The sequence below is a fragment of the Mesoplodon bidens genome (assembly GCF_964165515.1).
Source record: "Mesoplodon bidens genome assembly, chromosome: 5".
In the NCBI taxonomy this organism is placed as follows: Eukaryota; Metazoa; Chordata; class Mammalia; order Artiodactyla; family Ziphiidae; genus Mesoplodon; species Mesoplodon bidens.
Window position 1 is genome coordinate 9,242,378 of NC_138161.1, and position 23,005 is coordinate 9,265,382.

The window sequence follows — 23,005 nt, forward strand, 5'->3', positions numbered from 1 at the left end:
GAGGGGGAAGGTGTGCGGGCCCCAGGCCTCGGAGCGCAGGGAGGCGTCCGGAGGCTGCTGGCCCACCGTGCAGGCGAGCGCCCCTGCTCCCAGCTTCAGCGCTGCAGGAGCCGCTGCGGTCTAGATCACCGCCTGCTCCCCATTTTGGAGGAATTGGGACCCTTTAGGTTCAGGACTATTTCCAAAACTCTAGGGCCACATAACTCTCCCCGACCCCTCCTGGAGTTCCAGTCTCGATGGTCACCCCCAGGAGACGCCCAGGCCGCCCCTCAACTAGAGCACTAGGAACAAAGCACAAGGGCCTGGTGTTCAGGGGCCAGACCACAGCCAGCGCTCCCCTGCAACCTGCTCAGGGCCAAGCAGTTCGGGGTCCCAAGGCCTGAAGCCTCGCTTCGCAGCGCTGGAACCTACAGACCCAGTTTAATTTGCAGGAGCATATACACACCACTTCCCAGTTTTTAGCCGCTTTCCTGGAAAGCCCCAAACAACAAGTGGCTAGCAATTAGCCCCTTTCTCCAGGCCTCAATTTCTGGCTTACTTGAAATCATTTAGTCTTCTGATCATGTCTTTGTAATTTGTATTTCCAGTGGGGTGGGAGGGGGACAGGAGAGAAGGCTTATGTCCTGTCTGGGCTCCACACCTGCTTTGCAGCATGGGGATTAAGAAACGGTTCACCCGAGCAAACCAGTTACCATTCTTCCTCCCAGGGTTGGAAGGAGACTCGGCTCTTATAAAACCCAATTCTCCTTTAATTTTCACTGAAAACTTCAGCAGGGGAGGAATCATCTCTACGTCGCTGGAGGGCCGACAAATAGCGTCCACTGGGCCGCGGCTCCCAGCAGGACGGGCGGGAGCAGAGAGGGGGGCCCCTCGGTTGATCGGGGTTGGAAAGGAAAAGAACTTTCCCTTCTAAGAGCTCTGGGCTGTGGCAGCCAGGTCACAGGTTCCTGCTCCAGGGAGGAAAGTGCCCGCCTGGCCACACAGCACAGCTGGAAGGCTCTGGCGAGGACAGGCCACCGCTTCTGGCCCCCTCGGCTCCCTGTCCAGTGGCGCTCAGCTCCCCAGCCAGCACGCTGCAGAGCTGGAGGTCACGCTGGGGGCCAGGCCCTAGGAGCTCCACCCAGGAGGTGGTGTAAAGGGCAGTTTATGACCCAGAGGCGATTACAAATAACAGGCTTAGGGGCGCCCACCGTAAAGAGGTCGAGTTTACTGACTTTAGGTCGATTGCCTGGCCTGGAACTGCCTTAATGGAGGCGCCCTGCGCTGGAGAGACACCTGTCGCGGCTCTGCAGCGACCCTCCCCGTGCCCTGTGGCTAAAGTTGTCTCCCTAGTCGTGCACCGGCTTCTGATGCTCCAGAGGCTGCCACAGCTCTAGTGGCTCCTCGGCCTTCAGGCTGGGGGGTACCCATCGGGTGCTGGAGCAGAACGTCTCAGACAAGCGCCCTAATCCCTTCTGCCAGGCCGCAGCCAACATGGCTGGGGACAGAGACGTTGGAAGGTGATCGGTTCAGAACCACCGGGACACCAAAAGGGATGCCGTGGTGATCAGGCCTCCTCCAGCCCTGCAGCTCAGAGGTGCCCGCCCGGCAGCTACCGTCACCGACAGGCCGTGTGCTGGCAGGGAATGCCCACCCGGTGCGCCACCACTTCTGACCACTGAGAGCCTGCTGGGCCCGTGGGTCCTGGCGACCCTTGCCCACCATGGCACCTGCCCCTCCGGGCTTATAATCCAATCTAGAAAAGACTATGCTCAGGCCCGCCTGCCATTTCCGAATTAACCGCCTCCCTTTCTCTCCTGCCCCATCTCGGCTCACCTGTTTGAGGTGAGTCTCTCCCACCCGGACCTCCAGAGCCCCAGCCCCAAGAACGGCGAGCAGAGAAGAGACCACCTGAGAGGCCCGAGTCTGAGGCCCAAGTCCCTGCAAGTGCTCTGCTGGGAGCTGGGGCCTGCAGGGCCTGGGCCTCCCGGTGTACTCCACTCTCTCCCAGGGAACAGCAAGCACCCTTCACCTCCGGCCCGGGTGCACTGTGCTTTCCCCCCACGGAAAGAAAGTAGGAAGGAAAAAATAAAAGGGGGAGTTAAAGAAATGAAAGGAAGGAAGGAAGAAGAAAGGCCAGATTGGACTAGTACGCTCATGGAACGATCCCTGGTTCGCCCCCCCGCTACCCCCCAGCCCTGGGCCCGAAGATGGCCTGTGTCTCTGGCACCAGGACCCTGGCCCCTCTCTCCAGGGGGAGCCGAAGTTCCTGGAGCGACCTCCCCAGGATGTTTTGGCACCGGCCGGAAGGCTCAGGCAGCCCCTCTGGGCCAGCTCTGGCTCCCCGCTTGGGCCCCCTAGCGCTCCCGGCCGCCCACCTGCGGCCTCACCTTCGGGAAAGACAGCGCGCATCTTCAGGTAGCTCGTGGTGAGTCGGATGATGGACGCCTTGTCCAGCTGCGAGGTGATGGCCGACGGCAGCGGCAGCAGCTTGGCCAGCTCATAAAACTCGCCATTTTCCTTCTCCCTCCTGGTCTTGGCCGCATTCTTGGACTTCTCCTTCATCGCGCCTCGGCTCCGGGCATATTAGACCCGGCCGTGCTCCAGGCCCGCGGAGCTCCGCTCTGGCTGCAGCGGCGGCGATGGGGAAGGGGGCCCCGCAGACCAGGTGAGCGTGGGGCGCCGGCCGCGGGCAGGTGCGTGGGGCCGACCAGGGGCACCAAGACGCCTGTTTGCAGCCGTGGGCCGGGAGCTCGGCGCAAACCGGGGGCGCCGCCCCGCGCGCAGCCTCCTCCGGGCCGGACTGTCCCGCGGCGACCCGAGCCCTGGCTTCCCGCTCGCTTCGGCTCGCTCTTCCTTTCTCCCTCTTCTCTCCCCTGCCTCGGCTTTCCTTAGGGGTGGAGAGTGGCCGGCGAGGAGGCGGCGGTGCTGTTTAGTCCTTGACCGGGTGTTCGTACCCGCTGCCGCGAGGCCCCTCCGGGCTGGAGGACGGCACGGGCGGCTGCGGCTGCGGAGCCATGGAGCGGGAGGGGAGCGGACGCGGCTGGGGCCCGGCCCGGGTGAGCTCTCCTGCCCTCCCTGGCGGTTCCCTGGGCCTGGAGATGCGGCGCCCGGAGCCCGCGATCTGTCGCGAGGCGCACAAGCTCAGCGGTCCACGTGCAACCGAGCCGCGTTTGTTTATGGCGGACCCGCCTTCGGGCGGAGCACTCGGCCGCCGTGGCCCGGGGGGGAGGGGGGGCAGAAAGGGGGGGAGGGACCGCGGCGGAGGCGGGGGCGGCCAATCTCGCCTACCGACCCCACCGCGGCCCCGGAGTCACAGGCGCGCCTCCACGTCGCTGCCTCCAGGGACTCTCCCGGGACAGACCCGCGCGCTCCCGGCCTGGAGGAGATCGCGGTGAGTGCGCAGGGCGCGCGGCGGGGACCGGCTCTGGCGAGCGGGTCGCGGGACCTGGGCGCTCAGAGGAGCGGCGGGGAGGGGCGGAGGAGGAAGGGAGGGAAGGGAGGGAGGAAGCGGTGCGGAGACCTCGTCTGTGGCTCCGGCTCAGGTACTGGGCGGGCGCTGCCTGAGTGCCCTGCGGAGGAGGACTGAGTCCTCCGAGCCCGCGCGGGCCCCGAGCCCTCGCTCTCCCCAGTTTGCAGGTCCGAGAGCAGAAAGTGGCGGTGGTGGTGGGGGGGAGGCCAGAGGGGAAGGACCACCCCCCTCCCCAGGAAGCGGCGCGAGTAGGGCTCGGAAGTGACCCTTACGCCCTTTCTCTCCTGTAAACGGGAGAGCGAAAGGAGATCGGCGCGTTCCCCAGAGGGGTTGGAGGCCGCGGGGACGCGCGGATCGGACGGAGAGAGGGGCGGGGGAGCCGAACCTACCGGTGAGGCCTTGCCCTGGGCAGCGGCGGGAACTGGGCCCAATATACCCGCCCCTGAAGCCCGATCCAGTGCGGCAGGAATTTCAGGGAAGCCGGCTGGGGCGGGTGCTTCAGGGCGAGGAACACCGAGCGAGGGTCATCGGACAAGCGTTCGTGGTGGCCAGGGTGATGGGGGCAGGAGGCAGTTGGCTAGGGAGGCGCAGTCGGAGACTGCGGCCGGCCGTAGGGCGTCCCGGCGCCTTCCCTCAGGGCCACCCTGGACCTCGAGTCCTCTTGTATACCCCACCTCACCGTCGGTGCCTGCAACCCCGGAGGATCCTCCTAGCTACCCCGGCCACGAGGTAGCCCCCCATCCCTTCCCTTCTAGAAGCCCGAACCCTCCGGACGCGGTGTGGACGCATGCAGTGGGAGGACTCCAGCTTCCTGGCGCGCGGGGTCAGAGGGCAGCCGCAGTGGACGCAGGGCGAGGGGTCCTGGGGTCCCTCGAACGTGTGCCGAGGCTGTAGGCTGTGGGGGCCTGATCTGGAGGTCAGCTCGGGAGGGGAGACGCCGGAGCCTTGGGGCCCAGCGCTAGGATCTCCGTTCTAGGTGCCTTCTCTCTCCCCCGGCCCGGGAGGAGCCTGCGGCTCCGCGCGCTCGCTGCCATTACAATGACTTGGTACTCGCCTCCCTCCCCCGCGTCTGGAGGGCAGGGCCTACGGCGACCTCGTCGGCAGCAGGCGCTCCTGACCCTTTCCAGGGACCTCTTTGAAGGTCAGAAGTTCGATGGCGTTGGAGGCGTCGTAGTTCCCTCGGTGGGCAGGACAGCGTGCGCAGACCCGGGCTCGGCCTCACGTGCCCCGGCACCCTGCGGAACCCACAGCCGTGGCCTTGCTCGAAACCACCGAGCCGCGCGAGCTTCGGAGTTGGTGCCTCCCCACCAAATGCCGGGCGCATGTAGGAACCAGCACTTTTCCTTGGGGTTTCGGATCCAGGAGCGCTGTCCTTTTTCCAGCCGTGCGCGCAGAGGGTCGGGGGTGGGGCGCGCGAGCGGCTCGGGTACGCAGTGGCCAAACGCAAGGCTCCCGGCCCGCTTCCCCGCCCGGAGTCCCTCACCTCGCTGCGGGGACAGCGGTGGTCTCCCGGCTTCCGGGAGAAGGAGCTCCAGGCGGGGAATGGATTGCCGGCTGGGCCCCGCCGCCGCTTGCTCAGGCCGCCCCCGTGTGCGCTCCGGCACCTTCCTGCCTTCGGGAGGATTTAAGGCTTCCCTCACCCCCACGATTTCCGATCCTCAATTATGGACCCGGGAGAATTCCTCCTGGGCTTGAAAGGGATTACCCAGATCGCAGAAACATGGTTAAGTGGAAGTGGGAGAAACTCGACAAGTAACAGGAACAGAAACGTTCCTTAAACCAAAGTTCCCGGATTTCACGGGAAATTGTACTTGAGATCTCGATACCCGGTCTTCAGCAGTGGCAGCTGCTGTTGCATCTGCGAGACAGGTTCGAATCGCGTGGTGTGAGACGTAGCATAACGGAGCGTTTGAAGATTCGCAGATGTTTGGCTGTGGGGCACTTTAGGGCCCACAGTGTGCCCCAGCAAGCGCCCAAGTGGGCCTTTTATCACCCTCCCCCCAACACATCCATTCAACACACACATCCAGCGCGCGGAGATGGGCCTGGGTTCCCGCACAGCACCACCGAAAGAACACAAAGTACTTCGGCGCGAACTTAGAGGTTTCCCCAGGCGGGAAGAATAGTGATGTCTGCGTGGAATGGCGAAGGAAGAACCCCTGCGCTTGGATAGGGTCGTCCCAGGGCTCTCCCTGCCGAAGGGAAAGCCTGAGGCCCTTAGGACACCCACAGGATAGAAGCTCTGTGTAAATTGGAAAAAGCACTAAACGCGTGCTAATTGGAGGGATCAGAAGCCGGTGGCCGCCGGTTGGGACACCTACTGCGTATTCCTTGCTCCAGGGCTCCTGGTGCAGGGAGTACCTCCTAGTCTACACTTTGAGTCGAAAGTCGAGCACGTCGCGCAGAGCACGGAGACGGGCCCGCAGGGGAGAAGCATAGGGCAACGGAAGACCTCTCAGTCCCGGGCATCACCCAGAAACGGCGGTTCTCCTACTGGCCCGGAAGGAGTTGGCAGAATCTAGAATGACGAGAGGCTGGGGGCAGGTGGAAAGAGGGGTCAGACACCTTGAGTCCAGAAAGCTTTTGCTGCGCTTGCGGGACGCCACCAGCACCAGTCTGTCCTGCTTCCCAGCGCCTAGGCGCACCCCGAGGCGCACGAGCAAGCCTCCGCATACCCCCCACCTCTTAGAAATTTTCCATTAGGAAACTGATCTGGAAGAAATTGAAGCCCTAAGAGGAAAGGGGCGGGGCCCGGTCGCCCCACATCTGCTTGGATTTTCCGCGTCAGATGCTCCGCAACTGTTTTTCCCCGGGGCCCGCACCCGGCGCCTACCTGAGGCCCATCCTCCGCGGAAACCGACTTTCGCGTGAGATCAAGGGGAAAACGCGCAGATGTTCCACTAGGGATGGGCTGCTGCGGTGGCAGAAAGGGATCAGAGACTTTGTCCCTAAGGAGGTGGGGAGGGGAGAACTCCTCCCAGGCCTAGCACTAGATTTGGGGGAAGGGGTTGGAACCTCTGAAGTGGTGTTTAGGAGAACTTCAACCGCCCAAACAAGCCGAGACAACAGAAAACCCAGGACTACGGAGATGTGCACCTATTCGATTTCTAAACTCTTGTCTACACAGGCAATTAGCATGATGTGCTTACTTCAGAAAATCCCGCTTGGGTTCAGCATCACAAATATGAGTATTTCAAGGCTGGGAGGCGCGTTTGGTCTGAGCTATCTGAAAAGGTACTTCGATTTTTCACTCCTTTCCTTGTGTAAGACCAGTGGAGATATCATCAACTTTTTCTGGGGTCATTGCTACTCCCAGAAAGGCTCGGACAACAATTACAATATTACTACCCATTGTATAAAAGTAATTACAGATATCCAGAGCAATTTCATAATGATTCGTTCCTTGAGAGGTCGAGACAGTACGTTCCTAACTAGTAGAGGGAGAGACGTTTATTTCTTTTTCTTTTGTTTTGTTTCGCTTTTAATAAGTTATTTCACTGGAAGTTACCCCTTAGGAGAAAGTGTTTGCTTTTAGGTTGGTCGGCTTCTCTCTGATTGATTACATCACAGTAATTAGTGCAGATCCGCCCTCCTGCACAGGGTCCTGGGGTCCCTTGGTGCTTGTGTGTTCGGTCCTCGGCAGGGTGCCCCAAGTGGCTCTGCGGGGGGGGGTGGGGCGGGGAGGGGAAGGAAGGAGGCGCCACCCAGTGGGGGATCATTCCCACCTCCCAATCGCCTATCCCGGCCTCCTCGAGGCTGACTCTGCTCCTGGGATTCCGAAAAGAGCGCAGTCCTTCTCGGACTTGGTTGTCCGGGACGACTTCGGGTTCTGGGATTGCGGGCTTGAGGGGGCCCTCCGGGGCAGTGCCTCCTGCCTACTTCTCTCCCTCACTCAAGGCGATGCATTTAGGGATCCAAATCAGTGTCACTGGTAATTAATGATAGTGATTAGCACAGTCCCCAGCGAGGGCCACAGAGGGAGCCACTGAAGCCGCGCCAGGTTTGGGGAAACGGCCACACGTTTCTTCTAATTTTACCTAGGGGGCGGGGGGGGCGGTGGTGAGAGGGCAGCCCTTTCCTCTGCACTCCTTCGCTGTCTCCCAGCCCCAGTTCCGCTTTCACCCCCGTCTCTGAGAAGCTGCCCGGGACTTTGGCACCCCTCCCCGTGCACACACATCCAGCGTCCTCCGGAGAGAGCGAGGATTCTGTTGGAGCGCACGCAGCGCCCGGCGCCCAGGAGCGGCGCTCAGGGACCGGCCAGGAATCCGGGCCGAAGGAGAGGGGAGCCGAGTGTCCTGCGCCGACCTCCTGCGACCCTTCTACGAGCCGGCGGCACGAAGCCTCCGCAGCCCGCTCCCAGAGTGCTCTCGCTCCGGCTTAACAGAAACATCGCCTCAAAGTCCTGGTTCGGGGAGAGGCAGCCCATCCGCTCCCCGGCAAAACCTCGCTTTTCGCCTCCAGCGAGCCCGCGACCGTGTCTGCAAACCCTTGAGCTGGAGGAGTCTCTGCAGTCTGGTGCGCGCTGAAATTCCTCAGTGGTTGTATCAATGACATGCCGCCTTGAAATCCGAAAACCAATCAGTTCATTAACGACGGCGCTGAAACCGCCTTTCAAAAACATCAACCAAAACTTGTCCTTAAAAAAAAAAAATCTACCCACCAGAGACACATATTTCTGCACATCAAAGAAAGCACAAACATGATAGACTTAATTTTCTTTTTCTAGCAGGTAATAATAGTAGCAGCCAACCCTTAATGTAAGGCTGACTATAATATAGGGCTGTTACAGTGCTTTAAAGACACAAACTCGTTTTATTTAATTAATATAATTATTAATATAATGTTCGCAAAGTAAAGCGAACATTGAGGGAAACCTCCCTAATCTAAACAAATCTGTAGGAAGAGGTACGCTAATTCATTCGCGGTTTAGTAGAGAAAGTTAAAGAAAGGCCAGCGGGCAGGCGGGGCGGCTGGATCGGCTCCCTCCAGCCTGGCCTGAGCGCGCGCAGCCGTCCCAACCCGGGGCGTGAGCATCTTCCTGCTTCGCGCAGATTGTTATTTTTTTCTTTAGTTTTAAGGGCTGGCATGGAAGGCGGGTTTCCTGAGAGGAACACACTCTTCCATCCGTGGAGAAGGAGGAGACGCACACAGCAGAGGGCCATCCCGCGTCAGAGGTTTTGGGCGCGCCAAAGCCAGACTTCAGAGCGGCGGGGGGCCACGCCGGTAGGGGGGCCGCACCCCATCCGGCATGGCACGCAGGCGGTGGCGGGGACCCCTCGCCGGGTCTCCCTGTCCTGGGACGAAATCCGGCTTTGAAACCTGCGGGTCCCACTCGGAGACACGGGACGAGCTTAGGCTTCCCCGTCTCCAGAGGTCTTCTCAATTCCGCAGAAGAGACTCGGGACTCCTACTCCCCGCGCTGGGTGAGGGCCCAGAAGGAGATTGTTTCGGACAGACTTTGCGGTGTGGTTCCCGCCTTTTGCGCTCTCAGAGTCTCGGGATCGCCCGCGTGGTTAGAAACGCGGCCTGGGCAGGTTGGCGGAAGGGGGCGCAACGCGCACGGCCACTGGAGAGGCTCAGTAAACACGGAGGGGTCAGGGGCCTCGGTGCGCACGGAGCCGGCGCAGTGCACGAGGGAGTAGGGAGCTCGAGAGCACGCGTGCGCGCACCGTTCACGGCTGGGGCGCAGGGTACCTTGCGGAGGGCCTCGGTCCGCACGTAGCCAGGCGGGCGGGGAGCTGGAGCGGACGCGGCTGTGAGCGCTGGGAGGTGTGCGGCACGCTCACTTGCGTGAGTGGGGCCGTGCGGACCTCGTCTGGTGCTAGCCCGTCTCCCGAGCTCCCTGTACTCGCTCGGCCTCGGCTCCGCTCCTCCCCCCAGATTCTTTCCACGTGGGAAGTAGGGACCAGAGGGACCCGGGGTCCGCGTGAGGTCTGGGGAGTGGGTGAGAGCCGGTGTATGTGGATGAAGGGAAGTCTGGTGGAAATTAAGGGGCCCGTACTTTCATCTTGGCTTCGCCAAAGATCCCTGAGCCGTCCCCAGCTCGCGCGCTCTTAGACCAAATCTGGAGTCGAGTTCTCACGCTGGTGGCTCAGCTTTCTTGGAGGGAGATCCGGCGTGGTTCCCAGATCGAGGAAGAAGGTCCAGCTCCCCTCCGCCGTTCTTCTCCTCCTCTTAACTGCCCCACGACAGAATTCCTTTTAGGTGCCAGAGCAAATACCCTGGAGGAGGAGGCACGGGGTAGCGCACGTTTTCGTATAAAAGGAGAATTTTAAATTTAACACTTTTCCTCAATTCAAGAATATTTTCCCTGGCAAAAGTATCGGTTAGCTGATAAACTACAGGGTGGATTCAAACTGTGTGGCTTATGAATATTTTTGGCCCCAACTCCAGCACCGTCTTCATTTTTTAGAGAGCGGAAACGAAATAATCTTGGTTATAGCACCAAGGTTCTTTTCGCCCAGCGGGTGTAGACAAAGACATTATTTAATCTGACTACGGAATTCTCTGTGCTTCTCTCCCAGAAGCTTTTGAACCAGGCAGGGTGAGCCTTCGGGGGCCAGGCAGATTTTCACGTTCAGGGGCATGCACTTTGTCTTCGCTTTCCCTTTTACGGGAGGGGTGGTCAGGGTGTGAGTGTGCGCGTGGCTTCATGGAGTTGTGCAAATGCTACGCCGTTCCCAAGATCGAAGCTCATTAAACCGCTTTATTATGGTGGCGTGAGACTTCCTTTCAATCTTGCATTTCATTTTGAAGCGTTACTACCAATTGCCGGGCCCTGAGCAGGGCGTGGGGGGCGGGGGAAGGTGGATACTTGGAAGAGTTTATTGCGAAATCTAACTTTTGAATAAATACAAGACGGCGTGGGGAAAGAAATGGGCGGTGGTGAACGCCGTCGGAGGAGAGTGGCCCGGTGACCTGGCGAAGCAACAGGCGCCAGGTGCCACGTCTTTTGGGGCTCTCAGCACGGTCTGGACCGAAAGCGATAGCCTCAAACACTTGTTGAACACTTTAAACATGGTAGTGAGCCCTGGGAAGCGCCTGTGTGAGTCTGCTTTGCTCCCTGGACCTTTGGGGGCCAGGGAGGGAAAAGCCCAGCGCCATGGCTCCCCATGCACAAATAATTTTAGTGTTTATTGATGTCTACTTAAAGTAATTGACCAGAAAATACCTCCCTGTTTAAGCAACATAAAGGGTGCTCCATTGAAAGCTAATTGACCTATTTATATTTCTGTTTAGCTTGATGTCTACATCGTTATTTTTGCAGAAGCTGTCAACTCTGCCAAAGGAAGGAAAGTGGAAGCCGGGGAAACTGCACCTGTAGAAAGTGCTAGAATTTCCAGGCTAACCCCCGCCCAACTGTCCTTTAAGAGTATTTGGACCTTACCTGATTGTTTGAGATCCAGCAGTTGGATTTTCCTAAGTAAATCCCAAAATGGAAATTTGTGCCCATTATCGTGCACAAACACTTTAATTTCTAAGTGGCCTGGATTGATCCAGCAGGCAAAGATCCTTCCTGCGGTGGACATAGCAGATCCTGTAAAAGCTGAAAACTTTCAGCCGAGGGTGGAAAGGCAATAATTTAGACACACAGAGAAAATCCCTTGCTAGAAGAAAAGAAAAAAATGCTCCAAGTGAAGTTAGAAAATTTATATTTGTACAAAAATCCTTTGAACCTTATTTGACAGTAAATGTATTTTGCTAGTTATGTGGGTGGATCTGAATTTCTCAGCGACCCTTTGCGTGTGTGAATCTGAGATTCATTCTCAGCAAAGATGACTAATGGATCTTTTAGGAATGTATGCTTTAAAGTTCATTTTCTGCATTGGTTGTGGAAGCAGCTTCACTTTAGATACTTTATGAGATGGTTGTCAAGGGAACCTTGGGTAAAATTTCTCAGGAGTGTCTCTAAAAAACATAATTCATAATTAAAAAGTGATTCATAGAAATCACCAGAAAAATTATGGCAAGTTATGTTGAAACATGTTTTTAGGCCATGTGCAATAAATAAAATCATTAAGGTCTGGTTGGGTAAGACTGCCTCTCAGCCTTCCTCTGACTGTGCCAGGAGGACCTGATATAGTTTCATAGACAGGAGAGCAGCCTGTGGAATATGAGCCAAGGGGCATCTGCATTTTCTCCACGTATTTCCTATATTGATAATACAAGTTATAATTCCATCCCTCTAAAGACCCCTGAATAGTATAGTACAAGATGTGGGTAAGGTAACACTAAAAGGAGTATCTTTAATAACCGAAGAGTTTGGGGTTTTTTTAAGGGGCAGTACAGACTGGGGAAAACCCCATGTGATAGAGTCTGAAAGAATGAACCCATTGGAACATAGACCCACCTGATTACAGGTCAGATGAGGTGGTTTGGCACCTGAGTGGTGAAATTCTCAACAGACCCTCTTGCCACCAAACTGCTCTGCAGGAAAAAGCAGTTCATTGAGATCCCAAGGTTTTTTCAGTGCAAACCTCTTTAGCTGGTTGTGATATAGGTACAGCTGTTTCCTGGTGGAGAAGTAGGGCCGGGCTTGTCAAGGCAATTTAGTGGCCTGCACTGGTTAATGCAGCTTCCAAAGGCATTGGGTTTATAGTCTAACTTACTTGGGGCATTGGTGGACTGTGACTATGTATGTCAGTTGCTAATATTTATATGGAGAATCAGCATTTACTAGGGAAGTTATTAAATAATCCAAACAGAAACAGTTGCACTTGCTGAAAAATGTTCCCATTGAACTACTACCTAAAAGAATAGATGTAATTTCCAACCCCGTGTGTGGTCACCCAGATGCACCTTGGTGTAACTTATTAAGTTATTTTCGACCTCTTCGCAGTCAACTAAATCAGGGGACCGTGTGGTGAGTCACCTGGCGTGTGAAGGTGGCCAAAGCAGACAGATGGAGGGCTGAATGTTCCAGGCGCTCATTATTCATGTGTAGTCTAGAGCTGGCCTCACTTAGGAGCTTGTACATTATGTACAAAAGGAGTGCAGTTCTTTGCACTGGGGAGTCCTCCCGCTCTCCTGCTTGCACACATGCTGTTACTCATTCAGGAGATATCCCTGGGTGGCCACAGTGCGCCAGGCGCAGAGCCAGGCATTCGCATGATAAAAGTGAGTCCCTGCCCTGGAGGCATTCTCCATCCTGATGATGACTTTGACTGAGAATCTGGCCTTCTAATGTGTATCAAGGTTCTTAGAAATGTTCACAGCTTTTGAGCTAGTAATTCTATTTCTCATCAACTAAGAGATAAGAAACGATGTCCTATGGAAATCATTTCTAATGTGAAAAATGCCTTTTTTAAATGAGTATTTGCACAGTGGTTAAGAGGGCAAGATTTGGTGTCAAATCTAGTTTGGCTTCTCTTTAACCCTGAGTTCTGTGATCTGTACATTGGGGATAGAAGCTACCTCCTAAGGAGGCTGTGAATTTTAACTGAAGTCATGTACCATACAATTCACCCATTTGAAGTGTACAATTCAGTGGTTTTTAGTGTGTCCAGAGATACGTGCAATCATCCTCACAGTCAGTTTTAGAACATTTTCATCACCTCAAAAAGGAACCCCATTAGCTGTTCACTCCCTATCCTCCAACTCCTATCACCAGTCCCAAGCAGCCACTAATCTACTTTGTCTCTGGATTTCCCTATTCTGGGCTTTCATATGAATAGAATCCTATGGTATGTGGTCTTATGTGTCCGGCTTCTTTCACTTAGCATGATGTTTTCACAGCTCATCCAGGTTGTGGGATGTATTGGGACTTCATTCCTTTTTACGGCCAAATAATATTCCATTGTATGGATATACCGCATTTTCTTTATCCATTCATTTGTTGATGGTCATTTGAGTTGTTTCCACCTTTTGGCTGTAATGAATAACATGCCTCTAACTTTTATTTTTGCCTTGCAACAAGTTTATGATAAATATTTAATAAATTTTATAACAAGGAAAACCTGACCTGGGTAACTAGTACATTTGAGTTTGGCGGTAAGGAGCGGGCAAGAGTGTAGATTTCATCCTTGGGTCGGCCAGTTAGCTTAGTACACGTTAAAACTCTGTTCTAAGTCATATTTATGGGCTTCATCTGTATGCCCACGTCCAGCAGACTAGTTTATAAGTAGTGCTCTTGGTCACCAGAAGAATGAGACTATAAGCTCATCTCCACTAGTCAGAAATCAGCTCTGTGGCTGGTAGCACTGATTGTGGTAACCTATCAGAGGTCCTGAGATTTGGGTTTTGGTATTTTCACTTTAAAAATTATACCTGCTGGGTGTTGGAAATGTTCTGTATCTTGATCTGGGTTGTGGTTACATGAGATTCATGTGAAAAATTCATCAAGCCCCATACTTAAGACTTGTGTAAGTTATAATATTTAACTATGTGAAAGTTACACTCTGATTAAAGAAAAGAAGAAATTATAACCAAGCAGTTTCCCTCAGATCTTCCTTTCACTCACCCACTCCCAACTGCTGCTTCTTCCTTTCTGGCCATTTCTAAATGACCACAGGCTCATGCCACACAGCTGGTAATGGACAGAGCTGGGATTTAATCCAGCTCTTACGCACTTGGTGTGGAGTGTTACTTTCACTAGGAACTCTTCCAGGGCCTAGAATCTACTTGATTTTTGAGACTTGGCCCCAAACCACATGGCCAATGAGTACTGAGGCTGGTCTAGGGGCCCAGATCTTCTGGATCTGGGGTGCATGCTTTGTCTGTCCTGTGTACCTCTTTACCCCCAGCACCCAGCATCATACTGGGCATGTAGTGGGTGGCCAATAAGTATTTGTTGAGTCAGTGTTACCAAAGCAGAGTTATCACCAAAGGCCAAGCAGACTACCCACTTGTCAGTTGCTGGAAAAACCAAGGCAGGAAATTCAATTCTTATTTTTTCCCCATGGCAACGCCAGTGGATGTTGGTCTGTCACAAGCACATGGAAAGTTCCCACTGGAGGTATCAGAGCTCTCTGGCAAGACCCGTAAGTGTTAATTTTAGCTTTCAGTGACTGATGCCCTTGTATAACTTAATGGGTCAGAAGGAACATGAGCCAAAGCCAAGATTACTTGCTCCGAGAGCTTTCCTTTCAGGTCGAGTGCTTGCTGAGTTATTCAGTTTGTAGAAGACTTGCTACAGTTTGTAGAAGACTTGCTACTTGCACATTTATTTGGAGAGAGTTTCTGCTGTTTTGAGTCTAGCCTAGTAATTGTAAGCGATTCCTTAAACATATTAGCAATCTATCCTATCTATCAAACTTTCCCCGAGTTCATGCATTAAACATGAGTTCAACTCACAATGTCAAATGCCAAAAGGCTATAGCAATGACCATAAAACAAACGAAATACTTGCATGTCCCTAGATATTCTGAGTTGAAAGATACATAGGTTGAATGTCAATTACTTGGACTAAGGAAGTGAATATCCGCAGGGGTCTCCATGTCTACCCAATTTTCCTCCTTGAGTGTTGGTAGGAAATTGGGACGTTCTATGTAGAGAGGAGATGCCTGTGCTTCCAGAGGGATAATATCTCAGCTGCCATTTGCAGGTGCCCTGAGGTCACTGCAGACAGAAGGACTCTCTAGCTGAGCACAGATGCATGCATTTGATTTTGTGTATTGTCTGCTCACGTACTGTACATAACCCATCACACTGGGCCTCAGGTGCATTAGCTGATGAAGGACCTTTCTGAACTGTTGCCTAGTGGTGGTCCCTGCTGGCCCATAGTACAGCTTCAGAAGGTTGTGTTCCTTTTTTAGGGTATGATAATGATATTGTAGTTAACCTTTTTTTAAAAAAAAGCTTCTTATCTTTTAGAAAGAGACCAAATTATTTACAAATACCAAACTATTTTTATTTATTTAATTATTAAAATATTTTTTAATTAGAGTATAGTCGCTTTACACTGTTGTGTTAGTTTCTGCTATACAGCAAAGTGAATCAGCCATACTTATACATACATCCCCTCTTTTTTGGATTTTCTTCCCTTTTAGGTCAGAGCACTGAGTAGAGTTCCCTGTGCTATACAGTAGGTTCTCGTTAGTTATCTATTTTATACATAGTAGTGTATGTATGTCAGCCCCAATTTCCCAGTTCATCCCACCCCAATACCAAACTATTTACAAATTTAAAAATATATCTAAAGGAGAAAGTGTAAGTTAGGATCTTATAAGAATTTTTCTCCAACGGTACATCTGCTATTCCAACCTCTCAGGTTTGACCCCAGTGCATGGTCTCAGGAGTGCATTATACATGAAAGCCAGGAGCTACAAAGGGGACTCAGCCAGTTCTGTGATCTTCTGACCTACTCAAGAGGACAGTCTCACATGTGTTTCCCTCAGCGTCTCCTTTCCCCTCCCCTTCTGTTATCACTGAGATTTTAGCTGGTCTAAGCTGTGCCTTGAGGTATAAAGGGAAGCAGGGCCATCTACATAATTTGCAGGGCCCAAGGTAAAATGAAAATGTGAGGTTTCTTCAAAAACAGAAAAAAAAGTGACATTGAAGGTATTAACATATAAAACTTTTCTTTTTTCTGTGGTCTCTCTCTCAACTGGTCATCATGTTTTTGTGTCGCTGTTTAATGTCACTCCCCGCACCCCACTTGTGAGGATGCTTTCAAGGTGAGTACAGACCTTCACAGGTGTCCAAGGGCCCCGCTGTGGGGCTTAGTGCGCCTGCATGCAGCCCACAAGCTGCTGTTTCCCCCTCCTGCCTGCCCCGACACTGATACAGTCTGACCTGGCCAGAGGCAGCTAAGTCAAGCCAGGCATATCTCCTTCCCACAGCCTGTGGGCAGCCCCAAAGAATTATAATCTCTGCTCCAGGACACACTCTATACCTGCAACAGGGATAGATGAGAGGGCTTTTCTACCAAGTTGTCCGAAGAACATGCCATGTTGTCTGCAAATAATCACAATTTTATTTCTTGCTTCACAATCACCATATCTTTTATTTTATTTGTTTATTGCCTTATGGTGCTGACTAGACCTCCAATGCAATTTGGAGGAGAAGTCGTTAGAACAGACATCCTTTCCTCATTTCTGGTCTCACGAGGAAAGCTTGACTTCAGCATTAAATATCATGTTTGCTGCAGGTTTTTAATAGATACCCCTTTTCCTGCAGATTGAGCAGTTTCCTTCCTATTTCATTGTCTTCTGGCTTCTATTGTTCCTGTTGAAAAGTCAGTTGTTGGTCTCATTGTTGCTCCTTGGAATGTCATGTATTTTTTCTTTTCTCTAGCTGCTTTTAAGATTTTTTTTTGTCTTTGGTTTCCATTAGTTTTACTGATTTGCCTAGAAACAATTTTCTTTTTATTTATCCTGCTTGACTCTGTGGTTTAATGTCTTTTGTCATTTTGGAAAATTGTCAGCTAGTAAATCTTCAATTATCACTTCTTTTTGTCCCCTCCATCATCTTGTCTGCATTCCAGTTATACCTATGTTAGATTTTTACACTAAGTTCCACATGGTTCATATGCATGTTTCTGCATTGTTCACCCTTGAGATTTAGTCTGGTGTTCAGACTAAATCTGATTTCCCTTTCTCTCAGGGTATAGTCCTGAGATCCCAGTCAAATGCTTTTAAAGCCTCAAGGCTCCTCCTCTCTGGCAGGCCTTGGATTCTAACCTTTGCATCTCTAGCAGCATGGCTTGTATTAGTTTCCTAGCACTGCCATAACAAATCACCACAAACTTGGTGGCTTAAAAACAACAGAAATTTATTCTCCCATAGTTCTGGAGGTCAGGAATCAAGGTGTCATCAGGGCCATGCTCCCTCTGAAGGCTCTAGGGAAGAATCCTTCCATGCTTCTTCTATCTTCTGGTGACCCAAAGCATTCCTGGATTTGTGGTTGCATCACTCCAATCTCTGGCTCTGTTGTCATATGGTCTTCCTGTGTGTCTCTGTGTCCTTGTCTCTTCCTATAAGGATACCAGTCATTGGGCTTCCCTGGTGGCGCAGTGGTTGAGAGTCTGCCTGCCGATGCAGGGGACACGGGTTCATGCCCCAGTCCGGGAAGATCCCACATGCTGCGGAGCGGCTGGGCCCGTAAGCCATGGCCGCTGAGCCTGCGTGTCCGGAGCCTGTGCTCCGCAATGGGAGAGGCCGCAACGGTGAGAGGCCCGCGTACAGCAAAAAAAAAAAAAAAAGGATGCCAGTCATTGAATTTAGGGCCCACCCTGAATCAGGATAATCTTATCTCAAGATAACAACTAATTACATATCCAAATAAGGTCACTTGCTGAAGTTCTCGGAATTTGGGGCTACACTATTTGCTGCTCTGATTCTACTGCCCACATATGTCTTTTTTTTCAGTTTGTTTGTTTTCTACCTATCACGTTAGAGGCCAGGTCATGTTAGAATGCTAGGGAAAAAAAGTCTGTAACATGATGTTAGAGGATGGTGTCTAACATGCAACAGATCATAGAACAAGAACAGAAAGCAAAGCAAACAAGCAAACAAACAAAGACAAGGGAAAGATCTTGGCCTGTCCACAGGTCAGAGAATGGGTCTGATTGGAAGCTCTAAGCAGTTTGGAAGGACATGTGGGCATCTGGGCTTCCCTGTGGGGTGATTGAGAGGCTATCTGGTTTTTTCACTGGGGTCCCCAACTATGAGTATCTGTAAGTGTTTTAACTGGGGCCATTTAGTTTCTTTTTGGTCAAATCCTCCCATTTCTTTCCTGGGGAAAAAACACCTCATTCCAGTGTTCTGGGAACTGAGTGGGAGAACTTGGCTGCTCAGCATATAGATGTTCACTTAATTCTCCTTTCCATCCAGGGTCCTGCTCCCACCTTCTACTCTGCCTGTTGTCTCTGAGTCCAGGGCCTCTATAAATGGAAGATTTGGAGACAAAAGCATTTCGAAAAGAAGCGTACTTTTAAAAGATCTGTAAAGAGTCTCCAGGGGCTAGAAGGACTAGATCATCAAATAAAAATACAACAGGTATCTAAAGGAAAAAAAATCCACAAAATTATCAAAGTTATTTGATAACTCTTTCTCCTTTTTCTTTGTAAGACACTAACAATTGAATTTAGGGCCCATCTCAAATTCAGGATGATCTCACTCAAGATCCTTATCTTGGGACTTCCCTGGCACTCAGTGGTTAAGACTCCACGTTTTCTATGCAGGGAGCGAAGTTTCAATCCCTGTCGGGGAAATGAAGATCCCACATGCTGTGTGGCATGGCCTTAAGAAAAAATTCTTAACTTGATTACATTTGCAAAGACCCTATTTCCAAATAACGTCATATTCACAGGTACTGAGGATGAGGACTTGGATGTATCTTTTTGAGGGACAAAATTCAACCGGTAATGCAAGCATGACTCTTTTTATTTATCCTGCTTGGAATATGTTGTACTCTCTGGCGATGTGGCTACATGTTTTAAATAGTTCTGGAAAATTTAGTCATCCTCTTTTAAAATATTACCTTTCTTCCTTTCTCTCCAAATTTTCCTCCTGGGTTCCCAGTCATGTATGTACTAGTCCAGGGGCAATTTTTTTTTTCTGTAAAAAACCAGTGAGTAAATATTTTAGGCTTTGGAGGCCATATGGTCTCTGTCACAACTACTCAGCTCTATCGTATTGTAAAAAAAGCCATAGGCAATACACAATCAAATGAGTGTGGTGGTTCCAATAAAACTTTATTTACAAAAACAGGTGGCTGGATGAATTTGACACACAGGCCATAGTTTGCCAAGCTCTTTGCTAGATCTTCTTGTTCTTTTTCCATATCTTTTATACTTTTTCATATCTTTCTCTCTTTCTCTGTGCTGTATTCTGGATAAGTTATTCAGCTATATTTTCCAGTTCATGAATTCTCTCTTTAACAGTGTAATCTACTGTTTAACTTATCCATTGAGGGTTTTCTTCCATTGGTACAGAAACATTTGTTGTATTAAAAATAATCAATCATCTGTGTGAATTTTGCAAAGAATATAAAAAAGTGACTGCCAAAGTACTAGATGCAAATTTAAATGAGAACTCCCTCCACTGGTGAATAATACATAAAAGGGTGACTTCTTCAGTATTTATATCCATTGCGCTTTTCTCCAACAGTTTTGTTATTAATTTTTAAAAGTTCGATTTGTTTTTCTCCCTGATTCTACCCATTGATGCCTAATGTTTTCCTGTTGTTTATTCATACATTATACGTGTATCCATTCTTCAGATGTTTTATACTTCCCAGTTCTGCATGCTGTTGCTACAATAGAAACATCTGTAGTCCTTGGGGACCTACAGCTGCTGTTTCTTGTTTCTGTTAGCTTTTGTTCACAGTGACTTGCCTTCCCAAGTATTTGTTGATTTTTGTTCGTGAGGTTGTGCTTGATTTTAATTTGTGGGATTCCTGCACACTAACTTGAGAAGCCTTTCCTCCAAAGAGGGTCTACATCTCCTTTTACCCGTAGATGCTAAAGCCCCCTCTTTTCCATACAGTTCACCCCAGAATCCTTCAAAGATTTTTTCGTAGAGTAAGAAGCTCAGATTTCGGTCCCCCTGCGGGATTCTGCCTCAGGACAGCTCCACCGCCTCCCTGTTGCCATAGGTTCAGGCCAGTTCCCGCCATGCAGATACCTGGTTACTGCAGCCCTATCTCCCTCCTGGCCTCTCAGCCAGCTCCTGACCACTCCTGTCCTAGTTCTTGGCGATGCCTGCTCAGCTTCTGGTCACAGAAACCTGGAGAACCCCACCTCCCTCCTTTCTTCCCTGCCCCCTCTCAGACTCAGCTTTCCTTTGTCTGCATGTCTGTCTGTCTATTTTGTGGCAGCTCTGGAGATCTCTTCCATCTCCAGAAATATGTCGTGTCTGAGATCTTGTTGTGAAGCAAGCCAGCCCCAAAGCACTAGTTTCTCAGGGTCTGGAGACAGTTCTTTTGTGAAACTTAACTTGACACAGACATATACACTTTGGTAACTTGTTTGGTGTCACTTTAGGTGAGAACAAACAGACTTATAAATGGAGGAGCTTTGGTGCCTACCCCACAGGTGGATGTGAGGATTAAATGAGATCACCTATAAGGAAGATCGTATCCCTGGACACAAGGTACGCACTTAATACATTTAGTTCAACTGTAAAATGAGAAGCACAAGGGACCTTCTCCAGGATTCAACCCTGCATGTGATCATTCACCTTCCCCTTAATTGTGTCTCCCTGTCCCATCCAGTGGATTATCCTGCATTCCCACCATAACCCTTGCTCTGAGAAAATGCTAGGATAAATGTATACGTGAACCCTGCTTAAAAGTGTGGCCCCTTCCAGCGATCTTAGCGCTTTGACCCTGGGCAGGTCCAAAGGAAGGAAGCTCTAATTGTAGAATTTGGGACATTGACCTAGTTGTTTTTCAAGGCCAGAGGGGAGAGGTATTGGGGTTCTAAGCCTTGCTGGCTCCCCTGAAATCACACTAAAAGTGTTCATCGGCCACTTGCTTAATCTGACAATAGAGACTGCTACATTTGGAGAAAGGCCTGTAATTATCCCTGGCCTTATTAACATGAACAGCTGAAAGATTATGATGCAAAATCCTCCTACGTAGAAGCCCCCGCTGAAAAAACAACCAACTGACTACACATTCACATTTATTTAAATCTCTGAACAGAGCTGTTCTCTGCTGAGTTACAATGAGGAGTGAGTTTTCCGAGGGTGTGATTTATGAGCCTTTCACAGATGGGTTTTAAATGGGGCCACTGACTGGAGTTCCACTCCAGCTATGGCTGGGCTGCGGGCTTTTTTGGCCCAAAGGAGCCAAAAAGAGCTGGCGGGAGGCCAGAGAGGGGCTGGGTGGGTACGTCTCATTGCCACGGGCCAGGGGCTTGCAGCCAACCCCGGCTCTTCCACTTGTGAGCTGTTCCACTCGGCGATGCTGGATTATTCAGTTTTGTTTCTCTCGAGGAAGAAATAACACATGTTGACATGAAGATTGAAAGTGGGGTCTCTCCTGTGCCCCAGTCAGTACCAGAAATGGAAACATTAGCGCTTTTTTCCTGCTCATGCTTCTCTCTCCCTAGGACTGTTTGGTGGTAAAGTTAGCGTTTCACTTGATTTTTTTTTTCTTTCTCTCTACTGCATATTCCAACCAGGAGAGTGAGGATGGTACGGTCAATTGGAAAGTGCCCGCCGCCCTCAAGATATGTCGACAGCCTAATCCCTGGAACCTGTGAATGAGACCTTGTTTGGAAAAAGGACTTTGCAGATGTGATTAAGTTGGGGATCCTGAGATGAGGCGATCGTCCTGGATCATCCAGGCAGGCCCTAAACACCATCACAGGTGTCCTTACAGGAGGTATGCAGATGGAGACTAGGCAGATGCACAGAGGAGACGTGATGCAAAGATGGAGGGATGCAGCCACAAGCCAAGGAGCGCGCAGAAGTGCCAACAGCTACCAGAAGCTAGAAGAGGAAAGGAAGGCTTCCCCCCCAGAGCCTGGGGAGGGAGTACAGCCCTGCCAGTACCTTGATCTCAGACTTCTGGCCTCCAGAACTGTGAGAGAATAAATTTTGGTTATTTTAAGCCATCCAGTTTGTGGTAATTTGTTACAGCAGTCCTAGGAAACGAATATAACTGACTATGCCTCAAACACCCATTCCAGGAAATGGATAAGATTGTAGTTTACATCCCAGTGTGCAGCCCCTCACCACTCTGCTGCAGGATGCCCGTCTGCTGGGGCAAGGCCTGTCTGGGAGCCCTAGAAAATGGAGCCTGCAGCAAAGCTTGTGTGCTAATACTTTTTTGGGGTGGGGCGTAGTAGTGCAATCCCAAGGAAGCCAGAATGAGGGAGAAAGGGGAGTGAGGCAGAAAGGGAGGGAAGGAATCACAGGCAAATGGCCACAGTTTCTTAGGGGATACGGCTGCGTGGCCCTGTGAGACATCTCAGGAGAGGCTGTATGTAACCACTCTACTTGGAACAGGCTGGGTGGGGGGGTGGGAGGGGCCAGGAAGGGCAAGCAATTATCTGCTGTTGTCTCCTGGCAAAAATTGCCCTATCCTTCTAGATTGTAGCTCCTAGCAATTGCTAGAACCTTCGTGGGTTGGGTCAGGCCAGACCTGGGTGCCGGAGCTATGGCAATTCCTACCTTGGGAGGCACAATGGAGGCTGTGATAGGGTCTCACCCCTTGGGGAGGCTAAGAGGAGCTTGGTGATGGTGGGAATGGCACGAGACCACTCTGGAACCATTCCAGCTGGGACTGCAGTCAGGAGGCTGGCAGGGATGGGTCGATCAGGGGACCATGTAAACTGAGTCAGGTATCACGGAGGCTCTGGGCTGGTGGCCAGCATCCGTGTCCTCTTGCTTTATGGACTTCCAGAAACGGGGGGGACCTAAAGGCTTACACACACCCTGCCTAGGTCCCCAGTGCCTGTGATTCTGCTTGCCATCAATCTCCCACTCTTTTCATTTTTTCTTCTGCTCCCCTGCTTGTCACCCGTGACTGCTTGGCCTTTTCTGTTTTCCTCTCATCCCTTTGTCTGCATAGATAGCCTCTCCCATCCTGTCTAAATGCGTACCCAACCCTGCTCTCCCCGGGGGTTCAAGATATCTCTCCTGGACTTCCCTGGTGGTGCAGTGG

At 51.4% G+C, this 23,005-nt stretch overlaps 1 protein-coding gene and 1 long non-coding RNA gene across 2 annotated transcripts in view; one reads left to right on the forward strand and one right to left on the reverse strand.

The window, feature by feature from the left end:
- SIM2 (SIM bHLH transcription factor 2) overlaps positions 1–3,148 on the reverse strand; it is a gene marked incomplete at its 3' end in the record, with an annotated part of 45,874 nt that extends 42,726 nt beyond the window's left edge. Inside the window, exon 1 of the mRNA XM_081235160.1 lies at positions 2,370–3,148. Coding sequence (XP_081091286.1) covers positions 2,370–2,544 — 175 coding nt within the window. The 5' untranslated portion in view covers positions 2,545–3,148. The remainder of the gene's footprint in view (positions 1–2,369) is intronic.
- Positions 3,149–3,232: 84 nt separating this feature from the next.
- Positions 3,233–21,949, forward strand: LOC308617779. The gene is made up of 3 exons (XR_014015932.1): positions 3,233–3,377; positions 20,381–20,484; positions 21,519–21,949. It is a non-coding gene; the product is annotated as an uncharacterized lncRNA (long non-coding RNA).
- The last annotated feature ends 1,056 nt before the right edge of the window (positions 21,950–23,005 follow it).